Source organism: Dendropsophus ebraccatus, chromosome 4 (assembly GCF_027789765.1).
Source record: "Dendropsophus ebraccatus isolate aDenEbr1 chromosome 4, aDenEbr1.pat, whole genome shotgun sequence".
NCBI lineage: Eukaryota > Metazoa > Chordata > Amphibia > Anura > Hylidae > Dendropsophus > Dendropsophus ebraccatus.
The window spans coordinates 121,513,381-121,537,955 of record NC_091457.1 but is presented as its reverse complement, the minus strand read 5'-3'; the positions used below and the strand labels follow the sequence as shown (position 1 = coordinate 121,537,955).

Genomic DNA, 24,575 nt, shown 5'->3' with positions numbered 1-24,575 from the left:
CTGGGACCCTGTGACCTCCCCTATAAGATCAGCCCCCTCCTCTCCTGACAACCTCTGTGCAGCTGTGACCTTGGGGGGGGGCAACAGCAGGAAACCAGGTGGCAATATGTTTATTGGGGGCAACAGCGGGTGAACAAGTGGCAATATGTTTATTGGGGGCAGCGGAGGTGGGGTGGACAATGCTTACTGGGGGTAGCAGCAAGGGACCAAACATTATGTTTATTGGGGCCAGCAGGGAGGGGAGACAGGCAGTGTTTATTGGGGACAGCGTGGGGGGGGGGGGGAGTAGCGGATTATAATGTGGGCCGTTTGGGAGGATTGACGGGGGGGGGGCAGGTTGGGTGGACAGTGTGGGGCCCAGGGTGCATTTAATCCGCCACTGAGCTACCCACACAAGGGGCACGCCTTTCACAAGCTGAATTATACATATGCAAAAGTGTTACAAAGTGCATAAATATACAAAATACAATTATATCAAAAGTACAAGGATAATAAAATCATTCAATATGCTAAAATTCTTTTTTTATGCATCCCTTTCATTATTAGTTTTTCTTATTGCAGTAGGAATATTGTGGTGTTGTAAGGGGAATTGTTCAATGGTCAGTGCTGCAAGAAACAACAAAATAGATACTATAAAGAAAATTAATGAATAAAAGCAACTACTATAGGCAACAAATGATCACCCAGTTTATTTCAAAGGGGTAGTGATAGTGGGAATAGAATGTGGTTAAAAACAGTGGGAAATTACAAATGCGGACATACGAGATGCAAAACATGTAAATACATGAAGGTGACAAATAATTTTTACATCAATCAGCAACAATATGAATTTTCCTGTAAAACAATATATTAATTGCAATTCCACCTACATAATATATCTTATTACCTGCACTATTTGTTGTGTTCAATATGTAGGTTGGACGACCTGCTCTTTGAAAGTACGAATACGCAGACATCTCTTGGATAGTGTGAACAGGGATGCGTTTAATGTCTCAGCCGTGTCCAAACATTTCCGAACCTGCCATCAAGGTGATTTATCAGGGTCGGTGTGTATGGGGATTGAGCAATTCAGCAATTCTATAAGAGGTGGTGATAGAAGAAGCCTTTTATTAAGCCGAGAGGCATATTGGATCTTTAAATTAAACACTCGCCACCCGGACAAGTTAAATTTGAGACAAGATCTTATATATATATATATATATATATATATATATATATATATATATAAAAGCCTCCCCATCATCATGTGCACTATTTTGCTTATTTATTCATTTATTTATTCATTAATTTTCTTTATAGTATCTATTTTGTTGTTTCTTGCAGCACTGACTATTGAACAATTCCCCTTACAACACCACTATATTCCTACCGCAATAAGGAAACTAATAATGAAAGGGATGCATAAAAAATGAATTTTAGCATTTTGAATGATTTTATTCTTGTACTTTTGATATAATTGTATTTTGTATATTTATGCACTTTGTAACACTTTGGCATATGTGTAATTCAGCTTGTGAAAGGTGTGCCCCTTGTGTGGGTAGCATTACAACTTTGTAATGTATGTTATGTTAGTGAATCGCCCCTTCCCCCCACCCTGAAGTGTAGTGCTCTACACATACCTGCTTCTTGCCGACCCCGTCCGCCATCTTGTGTCAATGATGTCATCTTCGGATGGACGGCCGAACCGCTCCGACCGTCCCTAGTGCCGGCTGCCCTCTGGCTCGTCATCAGTTACTCAGCCGCGATTGGCTGAGCATAACTGTGCTCAGCCAATCGCGGCTGAGCAGCTGATGATGCGGCAGAGGGTGGCCGGCACTAGGGACGGTCGGAGCGTTTCGGCCGTCCATCCGAAGATGACATCATTGGCACAAGATGGCGAACGGGGTCGGCAAGAAGCAGGTATGTATAGAGCACTACACTTCCGGGTCTGGTGTGGGGGTGGGGAAACACGGGGAAGGGGGAGATTCACTAACATAACATACATTACAAAGTTGTATAACTTTATAATGTGTGTTATTAAGTGAATAATTGTTTAGCGCCGCACTACCCCTTTAAAGCAGCCTCCCCCCCAACTGCTAAAAAACAATTCCCACAAAAATAATGAGGCTCTTGGTTACCATTTGCCATGAGTGTAAACCGCCCAACCAATCATAAGTTGGCCTCATACCGGGGCAGACCCTACACTGTACTATGGCCTCTCCATAGCACGTAATACACCTATGCTCTGGGGATGCAAGATCCATCTTATACTGGCAAAAGTAATTACACCACCTGGGTGGGGTAGGTGGAGTGCACGACCAAGTAGAGGCAGCCACTCCCCCATCTGGAACACAGAGAAAAAAGACAAATTTGGTCAGCTCTCCTAGAACACTATTCACACTAGGCAGGAGCGCGTTGCTATGGCTGAAATTGCAAACACACTAAAACACAGAAAAATGCAACAGCTCACCGCAATGGCAAGATACAGACCCACTACAGACATGAAAATAGTTAAAAGCAGCAAAATTATATATCATCAGCGCCACGACCAGTCCAGTCCTTGTGTGAAACCTGCTTATATTGTAGACTAAACATGACATTTACCTACAGAGGTTTTCTTATTAAATGAGCCATTTAAGACAACTGGTCCCTGGTGATCACTTGTTCGCCAAACAGCATTGCTCATTGTACCTGCAGCGACCATTGACAGAGGACCATCTCCAAATGGGTCGTTTTCTGTACTAGACGATCTGATTGGTTGGCAATGTATAAATAAACATGATTAATATTGTATTGGTATACATTGGAAAACCTGTCGACCAGTATGCCAGTGTAGACCACAGCTTACCCAGCCAGATCTATTGATTTATTGTACCAAGTGACTTTATTAGTGTACTTTTCGAGCCTATACTGTTTTTGTAGGTAGCCATGCTTTCAAAATCTAAAAACAAAAAGTATATACCTGTAAATGTGCCAAATGTAGCTAATAGACTATGTTAGATACACTGAAATCAATAGACGTGGTGGGGGTATACTGTGGTATACATTGTCATACAGGCTGGCACTGGTTTCTCAGCATACTGTATACCACATTCGTAGAGAAGTCGTCTGATGTGATCATAGGCGACTGAGAAGGGGGGGAGGGCAGGAAACCCATGGGGGGGGGGGGGGCAGGAAACCCATCGGACAGATATTTCTTTTCTCTCTAAGAAACAGTCAAATGACAGTCACAGGGAATTCTGACTAGTTAGAGAGTGGCTTATAAGATCAGGAAACAAATGGATAATTACATTTCAGTGCAAAGATGTCCATAGCTTTGAAGAACCACAGGTTGGTGTACATTGTTTTAAAGGGGTACTCCGGTGGAAAGACATTCAAACCAACTGGTGTTAGATTTCTATTTTACTTCTATTTTAAAATCTCCAGTCTTCCAGTACTTATCAGCTGCTGCATGTCCTACAGGAAGTGGTGGATTCTTTCCAGTCTGACACAGTGCTCTCTGCTGCCACCTCTGTCCATCCCAGAAACTGTCCAGAGCAGTAGAGGTTTCTTATGGGGCTTGCTACTGTTCTGGACAGAGGTGGCAGCAGAAAGTGTCAGACTGGAAAGAATACACCACTTCCAGCAGCTGATAAGTTCTGGAACACTTGATATTTTTAAATAGACGTAAATTACAAATAAAATTTAAAAAAAAATCAGTGGAGTACCCCTTTTAATTATAAAAAATTCCACACAATATACCATAACAACTCATCATATACTATAACAAATTAATTTCCCAAGAGGCTCTGCAGCAGCTTGTGTCCTTCCTGATCATCAGTGGTTTCTATGGCCTTCTGGGCAGGGAATCTCTGGGCTTTGCTTATGTCTGCACCAATCACATGGCCCTAAAGAAAAACTTTTCCAGCCTCCCCCAGTCTGGGTGACAGAGGAAGGAGCAGGAGGGTCATGTCTGTGCTGTCCCTGGTGTGACTGTGTGGGCTCCTCCCAGCATCCTGCCTTCCTCATATACAGATAAGGGCTGAATAAGACACTGCTGTACTATCCCTCAGCTATACCGGCAGCAGCAGGGACCTCCACGTCACACAGGGTAAGTGAGTGCAGAGTATGGGGAACTTCTGTGTGAGGAACTTGTGCACACGTGGAGCCCAGAGGAGTCAGCACATGGTGCTCACACACAATGAGAGGGCTGGCCTGCTGAGCACAGCGCCTGTGTATACACTACAGATATAGCAGAGCTGAGTTTGTTATGTAGTACAAGTCTCTTGTGTGACTGTGTATGTAAAGCTGCAGTCCTGGATGTAACTTCAGCTCTGCTACATATAGATTTGTTTTGCACTATGTTATTGTGTATGTGTGTGTCTAGTTATTAGTATAGTTGCTACTATATGAAGATATCTGGAAGAAGCCAGTTTGTTTGAGGAGGGGGAGTGTTCCTCTTGCAGGTCACATTACATGAGTTCAGCAGTTTTTGTATGTGTTATAGGTTGTTAGCTTATGTGCAGTATTACACCAGGTGCATGCTGTGTGATTGTACGGCACCAGTGAGATGTTATAATAGGCCGCCAGTATCTGATGGGTGGGGGTCTAACTGCTGTGACCGCCATCATTCCCTAGAATGGAGAGTCAGGGTCACTGGGAAACCTCTGTGCCACTTCTGTTCCTGTTGCCTCAACAGTATGGCTGATCCATATAGTCGCTTTCCTAGTCACCCAATGTGGTCGGTGGAGGTCTGAGCGTTGGGAACCCCACCAAATATACATTAGTCATTTAATGCTTTCAGACTGGATCCTTTGTGAATCTTCTCAGTTTAGATGATGCAATTTACATGGGACTGAATGCAGATGACACCTTGGGATGTCACAGTGAGATGTCTCTGATATGTTCTGGTAACAGTCCCATAATCTTATAAAGCTGCTGACTATACCAGCCCTTCTGGGAATAAGGTCTCAATGTGTTACTGTCACTTTATAAAACTTTTGACTTATCACATAGACACCATTTTGATTGGTAGGAATCCGGGTGTCAGATCCCCATAAACTGCTATATAGGAAGCATGCAGCTGACGGCCTCCCGCTATGGCTCACTGCTTTACCTGTCTCGTTGCAGGGGATGAGCCCCATAGACTAATGTTCTGTTTAGACAGAGAGATTTATCTGACAGATTTTTGAAGCCAAAGCCAGGAACAGACTATAAACAGAGAACAGGTCATAAAGGAAAGACTTGGATTTTTCCTCTTTTCAAATCGATTTCTGGCTTTAGAATCAAAAATCTGTGAGATAAAATTCTCTGTGTAAACGCACCATTACTATAGAACCAAAGTGGGAGAGCAACATGTCACAGAGTGAAGCACTCAGCCGAACACTTCTCCCAGCTCCATCTAGTGATTGGTAGGAGTTTGGTCACCAAATGACCAGGTAAAACTTTTGACATGTTCGTGTCATGTTTTAAAAACTTTTTAAAGTGACAGTAATGCCTTAAAGGAAATGCAAAAAAAAAATTCTTACAAGTTTGAAAAAGTTATTTTTCCCAAAATAAATAAAAATCCAGAAATTTTCCAGTTTTCACACTGACCGCAAAGCTTCATAGTAGGTTGATGCTTCCTGTTTTCTGTAAATCACTACTCAGCTGTCATCTCTTTATTACAACAGACAGGATTACAAACAAATGTAACATGTGATAAGAGCGGATCCACCACTGATAACAGGTAATAGGACCAGCTCACCTCTGCCTCCTCTGTAAGCAGTGACCTATGTGCACAGGTCGCAGAACATGCCAAGAAGTAAAACCAAGAAAGATTCAGGTGTCAAATCTGTCCTGTGAAAGTATGATCTAACTTTCCTGATTCCCTGAAAAGCTAAAGCTTCATTAGGCCCCCCGAAGAGTCATGTTATCCAGCTCTCTACACTACTTCTTTAAAAGGGTTATCCAGTGCTACAAAAACATGCCCACTTTGCCCCCTCTCTTGTCTCCACATTGGGTGGGGTTTCAAACTCAGTTCCATTGAAGTAAATGGAGCTTATTTGCAAACCACACCTGAACTGGAGACAAGAGTGGGGGAATAGTGGCCATGTTTTTGTAGCACTTTAAAGGGGTAGTGCAGCGCTAAGAAATTATTCACAAAATAACACACATTACAAAGTTATACAACTTTGTTATGTATGTGAATGGCCCCCTTCCCGTGTTCCCTGACCCCCGCCCGTGGACCCGGAAGTGTAGTGCAGTATACATACCTGATCCGTGTCGACCGACCCCGTCTGTAATCTTGTCAAAGACGTCATCTTCGGGAGGCCAGCCGACCCGCTCCTGCCGTCCCTCATGCCGCCCCCCCTCTGCCGCGTCATAACTGTGCTCAGCCGCGATTGGCTGCGTCATCGCGGCCGTGTCATCAGCTGCTCAGCCGCGATTGGCTGAGCATAACTGTGCTCAGCCAATCGCGGCTGAGCACAGTTATGACGCGGCATAGGGGGGCCGGCATGAGGGACGGCAGGAGCGGGTCGGCCAGCCTCCCGAAGATGCATCTTTGACAGGATCGGTCGACATGGATCAGGTATGTATACTGCACTACACTTCCGGGCACACGGGCAGGGGTCAGGGAACACGGGAAGGGGGCCATTCACATATATAACATACATTACAAAGTTGTATAACTTTGTAATGCGTGTTATTTTGTGAATAATTTCTTAGTGGCGCACTACCCCTAAAGAGAAGCCATTGCCAGGAGGATTTTACAAAGCGTGTAACAGGCAGAATGTTTGTTGTTTGCTCTCACCAGTGATTCCTATACTGCTGTACTGCTGTACTGCTATACTATCTTGGTTTTAGGGAAAGTGCTTATTAGTTTACTCTTTTTAGTAGCTATAGGGCTCATGCACACTACGCAAAACACGAGGAATTGAAGAGGAATCCGCTCTCAAATTCTGCTTGAAATTCCTCCCATAAAAGAATGAACAGGGCAATGTCTCATTGTGTTCAATGGGATTTCCGCTCTGTTGTACACACTGCAGAATTTTCTGACGCAGATCTGCTTTCCGCTCAAAGTAGTAACATGCCACTTCTTTTGGCAGAATCTGCTAGAGGAATCCTATAAAAGTCAATGGGACTTGAATTCTGCTTGAAATTCTGCTTTAATTCTGCTTGCATTCCGCTTGAATTTCACTTGAATTCGGCTCAAATTCAGCTCCTATTCTGCTCCGAATAGAATAGAAGAAGAATTTCAAGCAGAAATCTTCAAGCAGAAATTCCTCGTCTTTTGCTCAGTGTGCATGAGCCCTATCAAGGCATCACGCCTTGGTTGTATATAGGTTTTGGGTAACCTTGGAATAATATGTTTTACCCATAAAGACATTGTAGGTTGTAGAAGTGATTAAATCGCCTTGTAATTCCGTGAATAGAATGTATATAACCGCCTGTATGTTACTGCTCTGCATTCCATTCTAATGAAGAACGTGCTGTGGTTCACATACAGTACATATACTGGGCATTTGCAATGATTAACCCTTATGTCACTACTGGTTTTTTTTTATGTAGCTATGCTCCCAGATTTATCTTGGATATACAGTGGTACCTTGGTTTAAGAGTAACTTAGATTAAGAGCATTGCTTTGGTTTAAGAGCTCCATGTACTGGGTGGGAGCGCAAGTGGGGGAGCGGCATGGTCTGCATAGCAGGGTCTACAGCACTGTACTCTGACCCAGGAAGTCTCCCTCACCTTCCAAATCATAGCAGATCCACTTCAGGCTGGGGCTTGCATCAGGGGACAGGACTGTGGTGGTAATCTCTCCATAGCTGTAACCCCTCTCTCCCGGGACAGAGAGCGCTGCTATACTGTGCTCACATCTACCCTGCTCATTCCTTCATGCTCCCTGCAGTCTCTGTCAGCCCTTGTGTTTCCCATCCTCTCCATTACTGTACAGTGACTTATAATATCAAAATAAATCATTATTTTTGGGGTGTGGAACCAATTGTCTCCATTTCTATGATTTCTTTGGGGAAAATTTGCTTTGGTGTAAGAGTGGATTTGGCTTACAAGCACGGTCCCGTAACTAATTATGCTCGTAATCCAAGGCACCACTGTATTCCTATTTTAAAGTGTCACTGTCACCATAAAAAAACTTTTGACATGTCATAGAGACATATCAAAAGTTTTCATCAGTCCGGACATTGTTACATTGTATTTTGTTACATTGTATTCTGAAGACACGATGTTGGACAGCTAAACCAGTTTGCATTCAGATCTCAGTTTAATTGTATTTGGCAGAACCTAAACTGTGTATCAATGGGTCCTTTGTGGGCCGGCAGCCACCAGCATCCCCGGAGTCCCCAGCTTATTATATTTGATTTAAGGGATTTATGAGAAACATGTGACGGGCGGCTTTAATGTGGCTCAGCGGTTAATGTAGCAAATTCAGCATGAACACAGGGCGATCTGTAGAGCCGAAGGGGATTAAGCCTTTACTGATTCACAGATGATGATGATACAGTCAGGATGGCTTACCTGTAACCTGAGTCTACAAGAAAACATAATCTGCTCAATTGTCCATCGGTTTTACCCCATTTAGATATGATCTCCGCCTAGTATCAGTACATCACCAGTATATGTAAATCTGTGAGTTGTGCTGTCAATTCCTCTATAGGAATATGGGATCCAGTAACAGTCTTTATGGTTATATATAGCTTGCATCCTAACTTTCCCATATTCCGCAAATTTTCCTACCCAGGGCGAAAATATGGTTTGACATAGAGCGGTCTGATATTTTACCTATTATACACAATAAATATTTTTTTATTCTCTTTCAGATCTATGAGAACACTGTCCTGATACCACCATGGCTCAAGCAGCGGGAACAGGCCTGGGGTACACTCCCCCTGATGGCGGCTGGGGTTGGATGGTGGTCTTGGGGGCTTTCATATCCATGGGATTCTCCTACGCCTTCTCCAAAGCAGTAACTGTTTTCTTCAAAGAAATCCAACAGTTTTTTGGAGCCTCTTATAGTGAAATAGCCTGGATATCCTCCCTACTGCTGGCTTGTATGTATGCGGGAGGTGAGTTATGTCTGTGTAGAATGTATCATGCATACCTTATTACCAGATTATGGTTATATTAGTTCTGTATGTAGCACCAGGGGTAACACACATCACAAAGATGGGTTGTCATTTTCTTTTTATAATACAAGTTGGTGACATGCATTGATATATACCATCAGCACTACTAGTCCATGCTGCCAATTCTATGGGAGTTTTTTTGTCATTTTTGTTTGGTAAGGTTTTAGAGACTTTGTATCTTTCTGCTGTTGTGCTATTGGTTGCACTGTACAGCAGATTTTCCCTTTAACATTATTTTTTAATTCTAGAATAAGATTAACCTTTGCACTCTTAATTCTGGACTGAATGGTTTTATAGAGTCACTGCACAATGTTATATGGTTATTATATGATAAGGGTGGGTTCACACACAACGGATCCGCTGTAGATTTCACGCTGTAAATTTGCAGCGAAATCCGCTGCGGATCCTTAACTGTAATTTTCGAAGAGATTCCATTCCATTGTCATCCTGTCGCGAGTATGTCAGCCCCCTAAATCCCCTGCGGCCCGGTACATATATTACCAGTCCGAGCTCTGGCTTGCTTCGTGAGCCACTGAATCAAAGCGGAGCACGTACCGGTAATACATGAACCAGTACAGGGCACAGCAGATCAAAATTGGTGTTTCCTCACTCGTCAGCTGATCTCTGGCTCTTTTACGTTGGGTGATTATCGGCTGAATGAGCCTAGGAACGCTTCTAAGCCATAAAGGGGCCTTTAGTCTTATTGATCTGGGCACCTAAAGCTTGCACACTCAGTCACAACCTAACAGTTGGTAAGACATCTGCACATGTTTATGGACTCACAATACCTGTCGCCTATTACAGCTATTCACCATTCAGCAATCTAAGGCCTTATTCACATGTCCTGTAAAGTTGTCCATAATTGCAAATCCATAATTACAGCTCAACTTAGAGAACATTGATTTATATTGGGCTATTCACACAGTCCGTTTAACTTTCAATCAGTAATCCGTTACGTGAAAAAAGAACATGTCCTAGTGCGGATTGTGTTTGCGGTACAGATTACCAATAGAAGTCTATGAGATCTGTATTTTTACGAACGACACGGATGCTGCTTTATTCATTTGAGGGAAAATTGACCGTTGTTCTTGAGATCGGTGGAGGTCTCATTGGTGGGATTCACATCTAGCAGCTACCACTTCCCTGTGGTTAAGGAATAACTTTTAGATAAGTTCCAAACAAAAACCTCAGTTTTGGGGACACATAAATGAATGGAAAAAAAATGGACCAAAAGCAACAGCATAAACAGTAAACACAGTGTTAGGAGGAAAAGGCTCAAAGTTCCCAACTAGAGAAAGTTTAGCAGCTATAAATAAGTTGTATTTATTAATAATTAATAGAAGTTATATAAATTTCTCTTTTTCGAGTAAAACTTACAGTTACTTTTAATGGAAAAGTTCCAGCAGACACTGTTCTTTTGGCTGGCAGAATGTTAATCAGCAGCTGCCATTGTATGTATGAGTGCGGCTGGAAGTAATTGTGGATATGCTGGAGAGGAGGTTAATCCACTTAGAGGAATTACAGCACACTCACATATTGAAAGTCTCAGGACTTGGATAAAACTTGTTTTACACTTTGAATTATGACCTGTGCGAATAATTTATTAAATGAGATCTTCCCCTGAAACAAAAATTCGGACCCTGTAGAGTCTCTAACGTAAAATTTAAAGGTCCCCATTATACTTTTGTCAGCTGTACCCACCGCTCACGTATATGGTGTAAGTGGCTCTCCTGATTGCCCACCGACAGATGATGTCGGTGGAGATGAAGGTCAGACATGATGGAAAATCACCATCCTACCCCTTGGTTTTGGGAGAGATAAGTTGCAGAGGGACATCTCTGTCCAAAGCTTAGCCCTCCCTATAGAGAACAGAGGATTACTCGGCTGTGCCAAACATTCCTGTGTATAGGGAGGACGGGGGCCAAATGGCAGAAATAACTGATAGCTGAACGTTCATTCGTCCACCTGTTATTAAAGGTATATGGGGACCTTAAAGGGAATGTCACTCAGTTTATTCTGCCTTAAATGAGAGTAGCATAAACTAGTGACAGAAATGCTGAACAGCGTTACATCGTATTGTTTAGCCGTTCTCCTGATATGTAGGAGAATACGGTTGTTGCCACACCCCTCCCTCTGCCCTCCAGCTGCTGATTGACAGTTGATAGTAGATAACTACCAATCAGCAGCTGGTGGGCGGAGTTTTCTGCTTCTCATGAATATTGAAGACTACTGGGCTTATGCACATAATGGAGACGAATACTTATTGTTAGGGCTGGGCGGTATACCGCAAAAATACAGATACCGTCACTGGCGTCGGTTAACCGACTTCAACTTGGCCAGGACGGTATTTGCGGTATTTTTGTATTTCTGTGTCCCTGCGCCCGTCCTGTCAGAGCCCCCCCGCACACACACGAGTGGCCTGGCACCAGCGCTGGTATCAGAGTGGGAGGTGGAGGAGCAGCAGCAGGGTCCAGGTGAGAATGCTCCCCCCCCCCCGTCCAGTTCAAGCGACCAGTCCGCCCGTCCCGTCCATCCACTCGTCCGGTCCGAGGCCCTGTCCTGCCAAAGCGCCCACCACCCGTCCGGTCCGGCGTCCCTGCACACTGAGGGGACTACAGGACAGCCGCCAAGTGCTGCTGTGACAACATGTGCAGCGGCCGGGGGGGGGGGGGGGGGGGGGGGCGATCGGACGGGACTGTTCCGGGAGGGGGGACCACCACCAGTCCCGTCCGAGCGCCCCCCCCCCGGCCGCCGAGCGCTGCACATGTTGTTACATGTTACAGCGCTGTACTGAGGAGACTACAGGTCCCAGCATTCAGCTCTCTGTGCTCCCTGTACAGTAATACACCCCAATCCCTCCCCCCTATATAGTCATACACCCCTATCCACCCCCTTCGTATAGTCATACATCCCTATCCCTATGTGCCCCCCCATATAGTCATACATCCCTATCCCTATGTGCCCCCCCTGTATAGTCATACATCCCTATCCCTATGTGCCCCCCGTATAGTCATACATCCCTATGTGCCCCCCCTGTATAGTTATACATCCCTCCACCCTCCCCCCATATAGTCATACACACCTATCCCTATGTGACCCCCTGTGTATAAACATAATTACATAGTTAATACGGTTGAAAAAAGACACATGTCCATCAAGTTCAACCAAGGAGGGGATGGATACAGGGAAGGGGTGATAGGTTCTATACATATGCATTTATATTATTTTGCTCTAAGAACTTGTTTTGGCCGGTTACACATACTGTAGAGGCTGTATACCTGTATATACATGTCCAGGTCCCCTAATAATGACAAATGATGATAATAAACTAACCACGGGTTGCTGCTCAGCGAGTTCTTTTTTAAATCAAAATGTTGCCAGTTTGGCACGGCAAGTGGGTGTGGTTTGCAAAAAGGGGCGTGTCCTAGTTATTGTTGAATTATCGTTATCGTGGCTACATGTGCGATAAACCGCGATATTGATTTAGGCCAATATCGCCCAGCCCTACTTATTGTCCATGTTATTCAGAAGGATATCTGTGAATCAGCTGCACAGAACAATGTAAGTCTGTCCAGCTTCTCTGTCACTAGTTTATACTACCCCTAGATAGAACACCATAAACCTACTGACAGAGTCTCTTTAGGAGTAAATAGGTTTTACAGTTTATTATAAATAAGGGTATAAACGCTCATTTCTCCAAACACTCAGTCAAAGTGAGCGATGTACAGAATTGGCGGAGTGCCATAGACTTGCATTGCAAGCGGAATGGTATCAGGCTGACAAGGCCGTCAGAGGGCAATGTTATAGGTTACAAAGTATATCTGTCGCTCTACCATAGTCCTGGGTATGCTGTAAAAGATAGTAAAGATAATAAATTATGATCTTTTATCACTTTGTTTTGTGTAGAGGCATGACAAGCTATGTCTAGTGCTACAGATAAGTATAAAAATAAAGCAATCACTGTATTTATTATTTATTTTATTAAAGGCATTAACCCATAGCCTTTAATTGTCATAAAAACACAGTAAAATGCACTGTAAAAACTGCACATGTCTGAACAGGACCCTGGTCTGGTAGCGTACTTACTCACAATGCACTACATGGTGGTTACATAAAATTCCTTTATATTACATACGGTTCTTTATATTACATACGGTTATATACTGTACACTTACAAATGGCATATAAACACGTCTCTTTATCAATCATATTTGTTAACTTTGCGCTGCCATGCTTAAACTTGCTGAAAAAAAAAAAAAAAAAAAAATATATATATATATATATATATATATATATATATATATATATGTAAAACACTTCCGGGATCCCATCTAAAAACTAGCCATGACTAGGCCTGATTAGCTTCCAAAAGTAAACTCTGACCGTGTGATGTGTGTAGCAGCCACCCTGGTTACTGGTAGTGTTACTTACTGGGCTACAGATGTAAAATAGGTGAGAGGACTCTCAAGAGAAAATTATTATAATATATGAGCTTTACATACTGGATCTCATATCTAGCCACACCTAACGAGGAGAATATATGATTATCTTTGACGCCAACATATAAGCTCTGTGAACTCAGTACAGTGGTGCCTTGGGTTACGAGCATAATTTGTTCCGGGGCCATTCTTGTAATCCAAATCCACTCTTAAACCAAAGTAAATTTTTCCATAAGAAATCACTGAAATGCAGACAATTGGTTCCACACCTCCAAAATAATGATTTTTATCCTGAGTATCACGTACAACAGATGAAACAAACAATGAGAAACTGCTGAATGTTATATTATTAGTTACTGTACAGTATAATAATCAGCATGTGGTGTATAGCTGAGTGTAAGTGCAGACACATTATAGCAGCAGTGTGTATAGCTGAGTATAAGTGCAGGCACATTACAGCAGGAATGGAGAGGATGGGAAACACAAGGGCTGACAGAGACTGCAGGGAGTGTGAAGTAGGAAGGAAGTGGATCTGCTATGATTTAGAAGGGACCATTTCCCTCCCCCATCTACCCAATACAGAGAGCTCTTTAACCAAAGCAATGCTCTTAAACCAAGTTACAATTTTGAAAAACTGTGCGCTCTTCTTGAAAAACAGTCTTAAACCAAGTTACTCTTAAACCAAGGTACCACTGTAGTTATGGAGATACATGGTGTATCTAGACGGAGTTCTTTGCAGTACAGCACAGTCCTGAAACTTTTCACCCAATTGATTTTGTTTCTGAGCTGATAACCTTTCAACCTTGGCATTGAACTTAACTCTCATATACAGTGTAGATAGAAAATGCTAAAATTTACGATTATAATTAATTATTTATAGCTAAATCTATACAGTATTTAGGTTGATGTCCGGACTTGGGGACTGGAGGACACGAGACAGGTGATGCCCTAGCTCTGAGACTCCAGCCCTAGACTACACACATCAAGCTGACTGGCGGTGCCGGCCGCCAGTCAGTCAGTAATACACAATAATAGCCATCTGTGCCGCTCGGCCTGGGGTGGTGAAGCCCCGGCCGTCGCAAAATCAAAGGATGTCGCTGCACGCTCCCTGCACCCAGCTGGCCACCCGCTCTGGCAGTACTGGGAGCCGGGCGTGACGGCCAGGTCATAGCATTTGACATATCTATCTGTACAAACTGTTCTTTTAATCTGTATGTTCTCATGGCAGCATAAAAATAAAATCTGATAAGTATAGAGATGTGTCTATATATGCTGTTTTTTCCATTTTTGTTAAGCTAGAGCTCTAAGCTATGTAATATAATGGAATCTTCTGTTTTCAGGGAGTTTCCTCAGACAATTGTTTTTACCTGCCACGTAGTGTATTATGGGTGTGCTACCTCGCCAGGTGTCATGTTCAGGCATAAAGTGTGCTTTTTAGTTGCACATTTGATTGCATTTCTTACAGTAAATGTTACTGCGCTTTTGTCACATTAAAGTTGATGAGTTGACTTTCTTGATGTTTACTAGTACCTTACTATTGTGTATTGATAGGCTACTGATGTACCTTACTAGTGTATATTGATAGGCTGGAGATGTACCTTACTATTGTATATTGATAGGCTACTGATGTACCTTACCATTAATTATTGACAGGCTGGAGATGTACCTTATTATTGCTTATTGACACTAATAGATATTTACTGTGGGCAAAGCATTTGGTACAAGGTATAACTAGGTAAAAGTGTGACTTTGAGATAGGTAGCCACATGACTCCATCACCTTTTCGAGGAAGGACAATAAGCCTCTAAGAGCAAATATTGCACATTGTGTTCTTTCCAGTATACTTTATGGAAGGTGTCCTGGACATCTCCTCTGGGCCATTGTCACTATGTATAAATCTGGTTTTATAAAAATCCTTTTCACAATTTGCAAGATTTAAACGTCATCTTTTTTTATGGCTTGCCTCTTTGGTAGTGCATTACTTTGTATACTATATAATAAAGTAGCAGTGCGTATGGAGCCTTATAATGAATCAGGGGACAAACAGGGTGAATTTTTTTTCTTACTATGTAAATTGAAGGTTTAAAGTGCAGTATTAAAGGGGTTATCCAGCGCTACAAAAACATGGCCACTTTTCCCCATCCAGTTCAGGTGTGGTTTGCAATTAAGCTCCATTTACTCCAATGGAACTCAGTTCCAAACCCTTCCCAATCCAATGGAACTCAGTTCCAAACCCCTTCCAATCCAATGAAACTTAGTTCCAAACCCCACCCAATCTGGAGACAAGAGAGGGGGAAAAGCGGCCATGTTTTTGTCACCCTGGATAATCCTTTTAATTATGATGTCCTTTGAACAACAGCAGAGTGATTAAATAACCTGACTAATCCGTTATACCAGGGGCGGACACATTACCCTGCCCTGGAATGTGGCAGCTTGTTAGAAAACAATTCAATTAGCAAATTTGAGCTGGACACATACGATCTTTTATATGTGTCTACATAAGCTGAAATCACATCTAACTCTTAAAGGTACTCCAGAGTAAAAAAATAAATAAAAAAAAATCAACTCTGTCTATGTCAGGAGGGGCAAGAGAGGTTTTCTATGGGGATTTACTATTGCTCTGGACAGTTCCTGACACTTGGGGACAATTTTTCCCATAAAGTATGTGTCGGCAGCTAATTTGTATTGACACTGATTGGACACATTATTATAAGAAAATCTGCCAATTTTTATCAGATTTGTAAACACACCATTTTACGACTTAAAGGGGTAGTCCGGTTAAATAAACCGTTTTCAGACAGAGTTGTAATTTACTTATGCTTAACAATCTCAAGTCTTCCAGTACTTATCAGCTGCTGTGTGTCCTGCAGGAAGTGGTGTATTATTTCCAGTCTGACACAGCGCTCTCTGCTGCCATCTCTGTCCATGTCAGGAACTGTCTAGAGTAGCAGAGGTTTTCTATTGGTATTTGCTACTGCTCTGGACAGTTGCTGTCATAGACAGAGGTGGCAGAAGAGAGCACTGTGTCAGACTGGAAAGAAAACACCACTTCCTGCAGGGCATACAGCAACTGATAACTACTTTCTGACACCAACTGATTTAAAAGATTTTTTTTTCGCTGGAGAACCCCTTTAAAACCAGCTAACTTTACTGTGTGTGAACATGGCCTCATGCTTCCTTTTTACTTGCATTGTGTTCTAATGTATGACACCGAGACATGCAGCACAGACCACAGCCGGTGGATGATGATGCATGAACTTCATGGATTTAATGGAGTCAGTGGGGCTAGTGTGTATCCTGCATTTCCAATGTGTGTTCTACAAGGAAGATGCACAAAATAGGAGATGTATCAGCAATCCCGGTGCATTTGAAATGCGGGGCAAAAAAAAAAAAAGCACTGCATTGTGTACGGATAGAAAAACACTGTGTGAACCTTGCCTTAGGGGGGTAGATGTAGAAGTGAGCAGTGTTTATAAATGTCACATGATAGACCCTGCTATAGAATTTAAAGATCACACCCTCTCTGTTCAGTAGCCCCAGAGATTCACATGGTCATCTTACCAGAGGAAACTTTCACCTAAATGGGCTTTTCCTAATTGGGATGGACCTTTAATTAGGGATGGGCAACCGGTGACCCTGCAGGTGTTGAAAAACTACAATCCCCATCATGCTTGGGCAACCAAAGCTAAAGCTGTGGCTGTCCAAGCATGATGGGAATTGTAGTTTTGCATCTGGAAGTCCACAAGTTCCCCAGCCCTGCTTTACATAATGGTCTCTTTGTGAAGACTGTGCCCCTAGAGGTCTATTTTGTAACAGCAACTGTGAATTGCAGAACAATTCTGTCACTACTCATTTGAAAGTTCTGCCTTATCATCATAATAGAGGATTATTATATTACTGCTGCCAGAAACATATCAGCTGTAAAACATATGTCCAGCAATAAGCTAGGATTTAATGCATAACTCCAATATTGGAATTGTTGCATAGTCATGTACATTCTTAAGGAGGTTGCATTAGCTTATAAAACTTGTCTGCTTTATATTTCCAAAAACCGCGCCCCTGTTTTCTGTGGGTTGTGTCTGGTATTGCAACTCCTTGGTATTAGAGCTGCTGCTGCAATGCTAGACCCTGCCCATTCAAAAGGGGCACTGTTTCTGTAGGCAGACCTAATCTCATACAATCCCTATGACTAATTCCTGTTTTTTGTTACTCTTAGTCCAGTTTCATACCACACTTGCCCTGTACGTTCTTATAAATTGACAACCTGTCAAAAAAGCGATGCTGAGGTATACTGTGGCCTATGGACAGCGCACCCACATAGACATTCAGCTCATTTTCTGATTATACATGCCTCAGCGTGGCTGCCTGACAATTGGAAATAATGTGTCTGATAATGCAGTGTGTGTGTGGCTGAAAGATTATTGCTAGATTATAGCCCCAATTACAGGTTATATGTCATCCTTTTTATTGCTGACCTACATAGGAGTGCTAGAGGTAATGAGGGTGCTTTATCAAAACTACTTCAAGGGAAAAGGGGAGAACTTGCTTAAGCAATCCATCTGTTTTTATAACCTTTTAATAACTTTTCCCCAATCATCAGAATTGATGCAAGTGTTTCCTTCCAATAATTTAGCATAGTGGTTTGAAGGGGTTGTGGCCTTATAATTTTATCTCTTCACAGTAATAAATTGGGGTTTCTAACAAAAAAAAAACTAAGAGAACAAATCCTAAGCAGTAATTGCTATTTTTGTAATGTACAAATACTGTACTGGGCGTCTGCTAGAACCTGTAGTCTAAAGGTCCCCCATACACTGTATACTTTTGTTGGCTGTACGCCTCATTTGCGGCCATCAGTTACATTGTATGGGGATCACCTGATGCGCCACTGGCAGATGATGTCAGTGGAGATAGCGGTCGAGCTTGATGGAAAATCACTGCCCTTCCCCCTTGTTCTCTGTGAGATAACCCACCACCTGAACGGTCTACCTTCAGCTTACCCTTCCCCATAGAGAACATGGGAATGATCGGCCATGTGGAACATTCCTGTGTATGGGGAGGACAACAGTTTTTGAGGGTGTATGCCCAAGCTGGCTCGGCTTTCTTAGCAGGACCTAGTGCTGTCCCAAGCTGTCAGTCATTCTCTGTCAGCTGCTTGATGCTTCCTCTTCTCAGAGAGGCTGGTGTACTTCCACACCTCTTCTCAGGAGAGATGCTAAACTACAACTAACTACTCTTTCCCTTCCTCTTGGTAGAATGGGTGGATTAAAGCAAGGACCTCGCTTTCCTCTAGAATTTTCCTAGCAGTGTGTGCGTGAGTGTGTTACTCCTCTATTCCACACAACCACATCTGCCACATTACAGTATAATTAAGGCTATGTTCACACTGCGCAAGTTTCCGGCCGTAGCGCGTTCCGTGAATAAGCGGCCGGAGACTTACGTGATTTGCGTACAATGGAAAGTATACGATGTACGGCTGCACAGTTCACACTACGTACGAACTTACGCCCGGATCGTACACGGCGCCGTAAAAAATGAACCATACCATTGTTTGCGGACGAAAATGCCGTAACTTAAGCCCGTAGCGTTACATGCGGTCCCGTACGTAGTGGTGATTTCTTTATTTTTGCAGCTTTTTGTGCCAATCCAAAGGGTTCTCTGGGGTGTCTGGGGCTAGGCGAAGCTTTCCAAGTAAAAGACCGCTGTCAGCTCGTTACGTAGGGCGCTCGGGAAGCGTAAGTAGACTACGGGCGTAAGTTCGCGGTCCGCACGTAGCCGGCCGCAAGTAGCGTAAATCTCCGGCCAGAGTTTATCGCGTATATGTCCGGCCGGACATATACGCAGTGTGAACATAGCGTACAAAACAGTAGAAACAGTACCAATATCACAGGCACATAGGCAATAATACATCTGTCAGACAACTCCCATATACAGACTGTGCAGAGGTCCCAGTGGGACACTGCAATAATATCATGTAATACTAAAAAGAGGCCAATTCCATCATTGCTGGAATTAAAGAGGATTTATAATGTGTGAAATCTGTAATGAACACAGCCAGCCATACGTGACATGTCTTTCCTATGAATACTTATGTGATGTCTGTCTGGGTGGCCATACGGTATTAAAAAAAAAAAAGGGTTCAGTGATTAAATAGTGTATGTGTAAATAGCATGTCACGGGTATTAGCTGCAAAAGCTGTAGTTTACGTTGCGATTCTTATGTTGTGCTCATGGCCGCCGGTTGTAACACCGTCTCCTGCTATATATAAGCTCATGACAATTATGCAGCTCAGTAAACAAGATAAGTACAATTACATTAAGCGCTAATGGATGTGCTCTCTCCGGTCAGTGTGAATGACAAGGGGGAGAAGCAAACAGACAGTTTACCAAAGGTAAAAGGTTAACACTCCCATAGAATTAATCTAATCATTAAAGCAGCCCGGCTGCCTATTTACCACTGAATGAATTATCCGACCTTTGCACTGTCAAATAAAGCGATTTCATAGGGTTTGATTGGGCATCAAAGGCCGAGAAAAGAAAACAAATGTGGGATGTTAATGAAGAGCGTATGTGACCCTGAAACCATGAAGAACAACCGTAGATTAAAAAATATGCAAAATCGTTTTTGGACGGTAATAAGATGTGAAGTGTGAGTATTACTGAGATATATAAGCTGAACGGGGAATCAGTTTAAATCTAATTAATACGGCTGTAAGAGGGAAAAGTGCCCTCAGATCAGCGCCAATTTGACGTTAAAGACCACACATGATCCAAACTGTTTGCTAGGGGCACATCCCTGACTACAAGGCCAGATCAAGTGACCACTGATCAGAGATGGGGTGCCAGATATTTTCTTCATTGCATTTAAAGGAGAAGTCCAGGTAGGATTTTTTTTTTCTCTAAACAGCCACGGAGGAGGTGGCTGGACATGACAACATGCACTTACCTTCCCTGACCCATCACGTCCCAGGTCCCCACTCAGATCAGGAAGTGGCCAGGGACCAGGAACCGAAGGGGAGTAAAGTGGACCCCAGCGCTAGAGCCGGGGAGGAAACACCATGTTGTTATGTTCAGCATCCTCCTCCCCGGCTGTTTTGAAAAAAAAAAGGGCTGTGCACACACTTCTCCTTTGCCAGGACTATATTGAAAAGCAAAGAAGGTATTATCTTTGTATAATCCCCGTCATCTCAGCATCTTCTCACTTATATATGCCGAGTGTTCAGGTTCGGAGAATGTTGCCAAACCCCAATAGTTCGGCAAGTCTGCTTAACACTAGCCAGAACTGTTATTTCACTGGGAAGATAAGTATTTTTTTACAGACATAACCCCTTCACGTCCACAATACAGCTGTATATGTTCCTGTTTCACTGAGGCTGGGTTCACACTACGTATATTTGAGGCTGTATGTTTGAGGCTGTATAGCAACCAAAACAAGGAGTGGATTGAAAACACAGAAAGGCTATGTTCACATAATGTTGTAATTGAGTGGATGGCCGTCATTTAATGGCAAATATTTGCTGTTATTTTAAAACAACGGCTGTTATATTGAAATAATGGAAGTTATTTACCGTTATATGGCGGCCATCCACTCAATTTCAACATTGTGTGAACAGATCCTTTCTGGGTTTTCAATCCACTCCTGGTTTTGGTTGCTATGAGGACCTGACATGAGGACCAAATACAGCCTGAAATATACATAGTGTGAACCCAGCATAATGTGATCAGCCCTGCACACATTAGTGTCCCCGGAGCCAGAGGTAATGACAGGCAGCTGCAGTTATTACCTGTTAAATGCTGTGATGTACAGCGATCACTGCGCTTAAGGAAGTCAGTGACAGGATAGGACCCTGTCACTGACTGATTGGGACCCCTGCAGCATGGCAAACTCCATGAGAAGATTGCCATAGTACTGATCAATGCGATACTATGCTATGGCATAGTATAGTATAGCATCATGATTGCATCATGCAAGTGTAGAAGAAAAAAGTTTTTAAAAATATTTAAAAATCCTTATAAAATAAACCCCAATAAAAGTTCTAATTACCTCCTTACCCATTAAAAAATACATATATTATATACCGTAGCGAGCGGAATTGTCCAGTCTATTAAAATATAACAATATTGTTCCTGCTTGATGAACGGCCTAAAGAGGAAAAAATATATCAGAAAAAAAAATTAATAAAAGGTGTCAATAATCAAGCCCCCAACCAGCCCTGTAGGTGGAAACATAAAAGCCTTATGACTCTAAGGGTCCTATTCCACAGGAGCGATAATCGGCCCGATTCGGCCGATTTTCGCTCCGTGGAATAGAGAGAACGATCAGCCGATGATCGTGTCATCGGCTGATCGTTTATTTAGGTTCAGACCTAAAATCGTCGTTCGCCACCAGCGCATCGCTACGGTTGAATAGCAGTGCGCGGCGGCGACCGACGATTTCAGCAGAACCATACATTACCTGTCTGGTCTTCTTCTCCCGGTCCCGCTCGGCAGTATCGGCTTTGGAGCGGAGCTGTCTGAACTGACAGACCGCTCAGCCAATCACTGGCTGGAAACGCCGCGGCCAGTGATTGGCTGAGCGGTCTGTCAGTTCAGACAGCTCCGCTCCAAAGCCGATACTGCCGAGCGGGAGCGGGAGAAGAAGACCTGCAGCCCGGACAGGTAATGTATGAAACAAGAGCTGCAAGGACATCGGTAACAATGTCTTTGCAGCCCTTGTTTCACGATCATCGGGGCCGTGGAATAGGCCCATCTAGCAGATCGGCGCTCGTTTACATTGTTGCTCGGCCCGTGGAATAGGGCCCTAAGAAGCCGAGGAGGATATCGCTGCTTCATTGTGACTTGGACATCTATGCATCAATGACCTTCGGTCATGAAGGTGTTAAAAGGACAGATTAGTTATTTTTAAAGGGGTTTTCCAGAGAAAAAGAAGGCTATAACATTAAAAACAAATTCTTACCTGTCACTGATCCCTAGCCAGTGGCACTAATACATGGAGACGGATAACTACTTGTTTTTACTGGCACTGTTATACTGATTCTGTCTGCACTTTTAAATGCCAGTTATTTGTTTTCTCTGGAATACCCCTTTTAACCCCTTAACGACATCGGGCGTACCCATACGCCCCCGTTGCCTGGGCTTTAACGCAAACGGGCGTATGGGTACGCCCGATGTTTCCCCGATCGCTGCGTGTTCACACACAGCGATCGGGGAAGATGGCCTGCTATAAATCATAGCAGGCCATCTTAGCTTCACGGCACGGGGGGTGGTTAACACCCCCCGTGCTTACGATCGCCGCTATAGGCTAATCAATTCAGATCAGCCAATAGTGGCGATCGGAACCTTTCCGGGTCATCGGTGACCCGATGACCCGGAAAAAAATGGCGGTCGGTGCTGTCCGAGGACGGCACAGACCGCCATTACTGTAAAAAGTAATGGCGATCGGGCCGGTGGCACGGCGATCAGAGTCCCACAATATAGTAAATACCTGCCCTGGACCCCTCAGCTAGGTAGCCGAGGGGTCCAGAGCGGGTATTTGTACATTACTCACCTGTCCCGGGCTCCTGATCGGCGTCTTCCGGGTTCGCAGCGTCCTCCGTCATTCCGTTCGGTCTTCGGGTCTTTCCGGCGGTCCCCGTCGTCTTCTTTCGGCTATTTTCGGCTCCAGCCTCGTCATTTTCCGGATTTTGCGCTCTGCTGCCCCCTAGCGGCTGATATGTGTAATACACTTATCAGCAGCTACAGGGATATTCAGAATGTAGAAAAAGGTTTTTTTTTTTTCCAAATTTTTTTTTCTATTTTCCGCACCCTATCGCCGCTGAGTGTTGATCAGCATCGCACGAAAGTGCGCTGCTAATCAGCAACTCCTCCTTTTTGGCGTAGGGTGTTTTTTTTCTATATCCTACTGCCACGGTCTGCTTATAAGTGCCGCACATAAGTGCGGCATTTATCAGCAACTCTTTTGTTGGCGTAGGTTTTTTTTTTTATACTTACTGTAAAAAAACATGTAAAAAACACTACATTACACCACACTACACTGAATAAAGTTTGACACTACACCACTACATACCCCATATACCAATCCCAGTATAAAGATGGCCCCCAGGGTGTTTTCGGCGTCAGAGGGATACGTTATTATTGCCTCCGACACCGAAACAGCCAGTGAGGATGAATGGGGGGATCCTTCTTTCCTCCATTCATCCTCATCATCCAGTGACGTGTCTGGGGGTAGCGTAGCGTACGCTGCCCCCCAGACACGTCTTTTCCGCCAGTACCGTCCCAATAAGAGATGACGGTATGGAGTGAAATTCTACAAACACTGTGAGAGTACCTCAGGGTACTCTTACAGATTTAGGCTGGATTCACACGCTGTAACTGTGCGGCTGTATTTTTTATGCGGCTGTAAATGTGCGGGTGAAACTCCGGCCGTGGGAAAAAATAGACATGCGGCTCAAAACATACGGTCATTTACTTGGAAATCTGGTTCAACTAAAAATAACAAATAAAATGTTAAGAAAGTGATGGAAACACCTCTGGATGCATCTGGGAAAGCAGGGAACACAGTTTACATGAATTGCTATTACCGGGGTTTGCGATCCTCTGCACTATAGCCGATGTCTCTCATGGTTAATCTATTGAATTAATAAAACACATTTTCTGTCTAATAAAGTCCCTTTTATTGTTCAATAATTAAATGTAAACGATTCCATCATTTTGCAATTAAATATACTGTTAAAATAAATATATATATAAATAAATGTATATTTATATATATATTTATTTTTTGACAGTATATTTAATTGCACAATGATGGATTCGTTAGAATTAAATTATTGACCAACGAAACTGAATTTATTTAAACGAAAATGTGTTTTCTTAATTAAATATTAATTAGTACAGGAAACTCCATAAGCCGGTAATTCATATGCCGGCAATAGAGCATTCTGTACTAATCATCACTTAACTTTAATGAAAACATCAAATGTTTCTTCTAATTATGTTATGACAATAGCATTATTAGAAGAAACATTTAGAATTATATGTGCGCTCAGCTGATTGGC

The 24,575-nt window shown here is 43.1% G+C and overlaps 1 protein-coding gene across 2 annotated transcripts in view; it reads left to right on the top strand.

Annotated features, from left to right (window-relative positions):
- The first annotated feature begins 3,915 nt into the window (after positions 1 to 3,915).
- Positions 3,916 to 24,575, top strand: part of LOC138788730 (monocarboxylate transporter 2-like) — a 40,468-nt gene continuing 19,808 nt past the window's right edge. The window contains exons 1-2 of one of the 2 annotated variants that reach the window (XM_069966912.1): positions 3,916 to 4,069; positions 8,778 to 9,023. In XM_069966912.1, the coding sequence (XP_069823013.1) occupies positions 8,807 to 9,023 (217 nt within the window). In that variant the 5' untranslated portion in view covers positions 3,916 to 4,069; positions 8,778 to 8,806. Of the gene's footprint in view, positions 4,070 to 5,629; positions 5,687 to 8,777; positions 9,024 to 24,575 lie in introns of those variants that run through there. The other variant, XM_069966914.1, reaches the window with a different exon arrangement.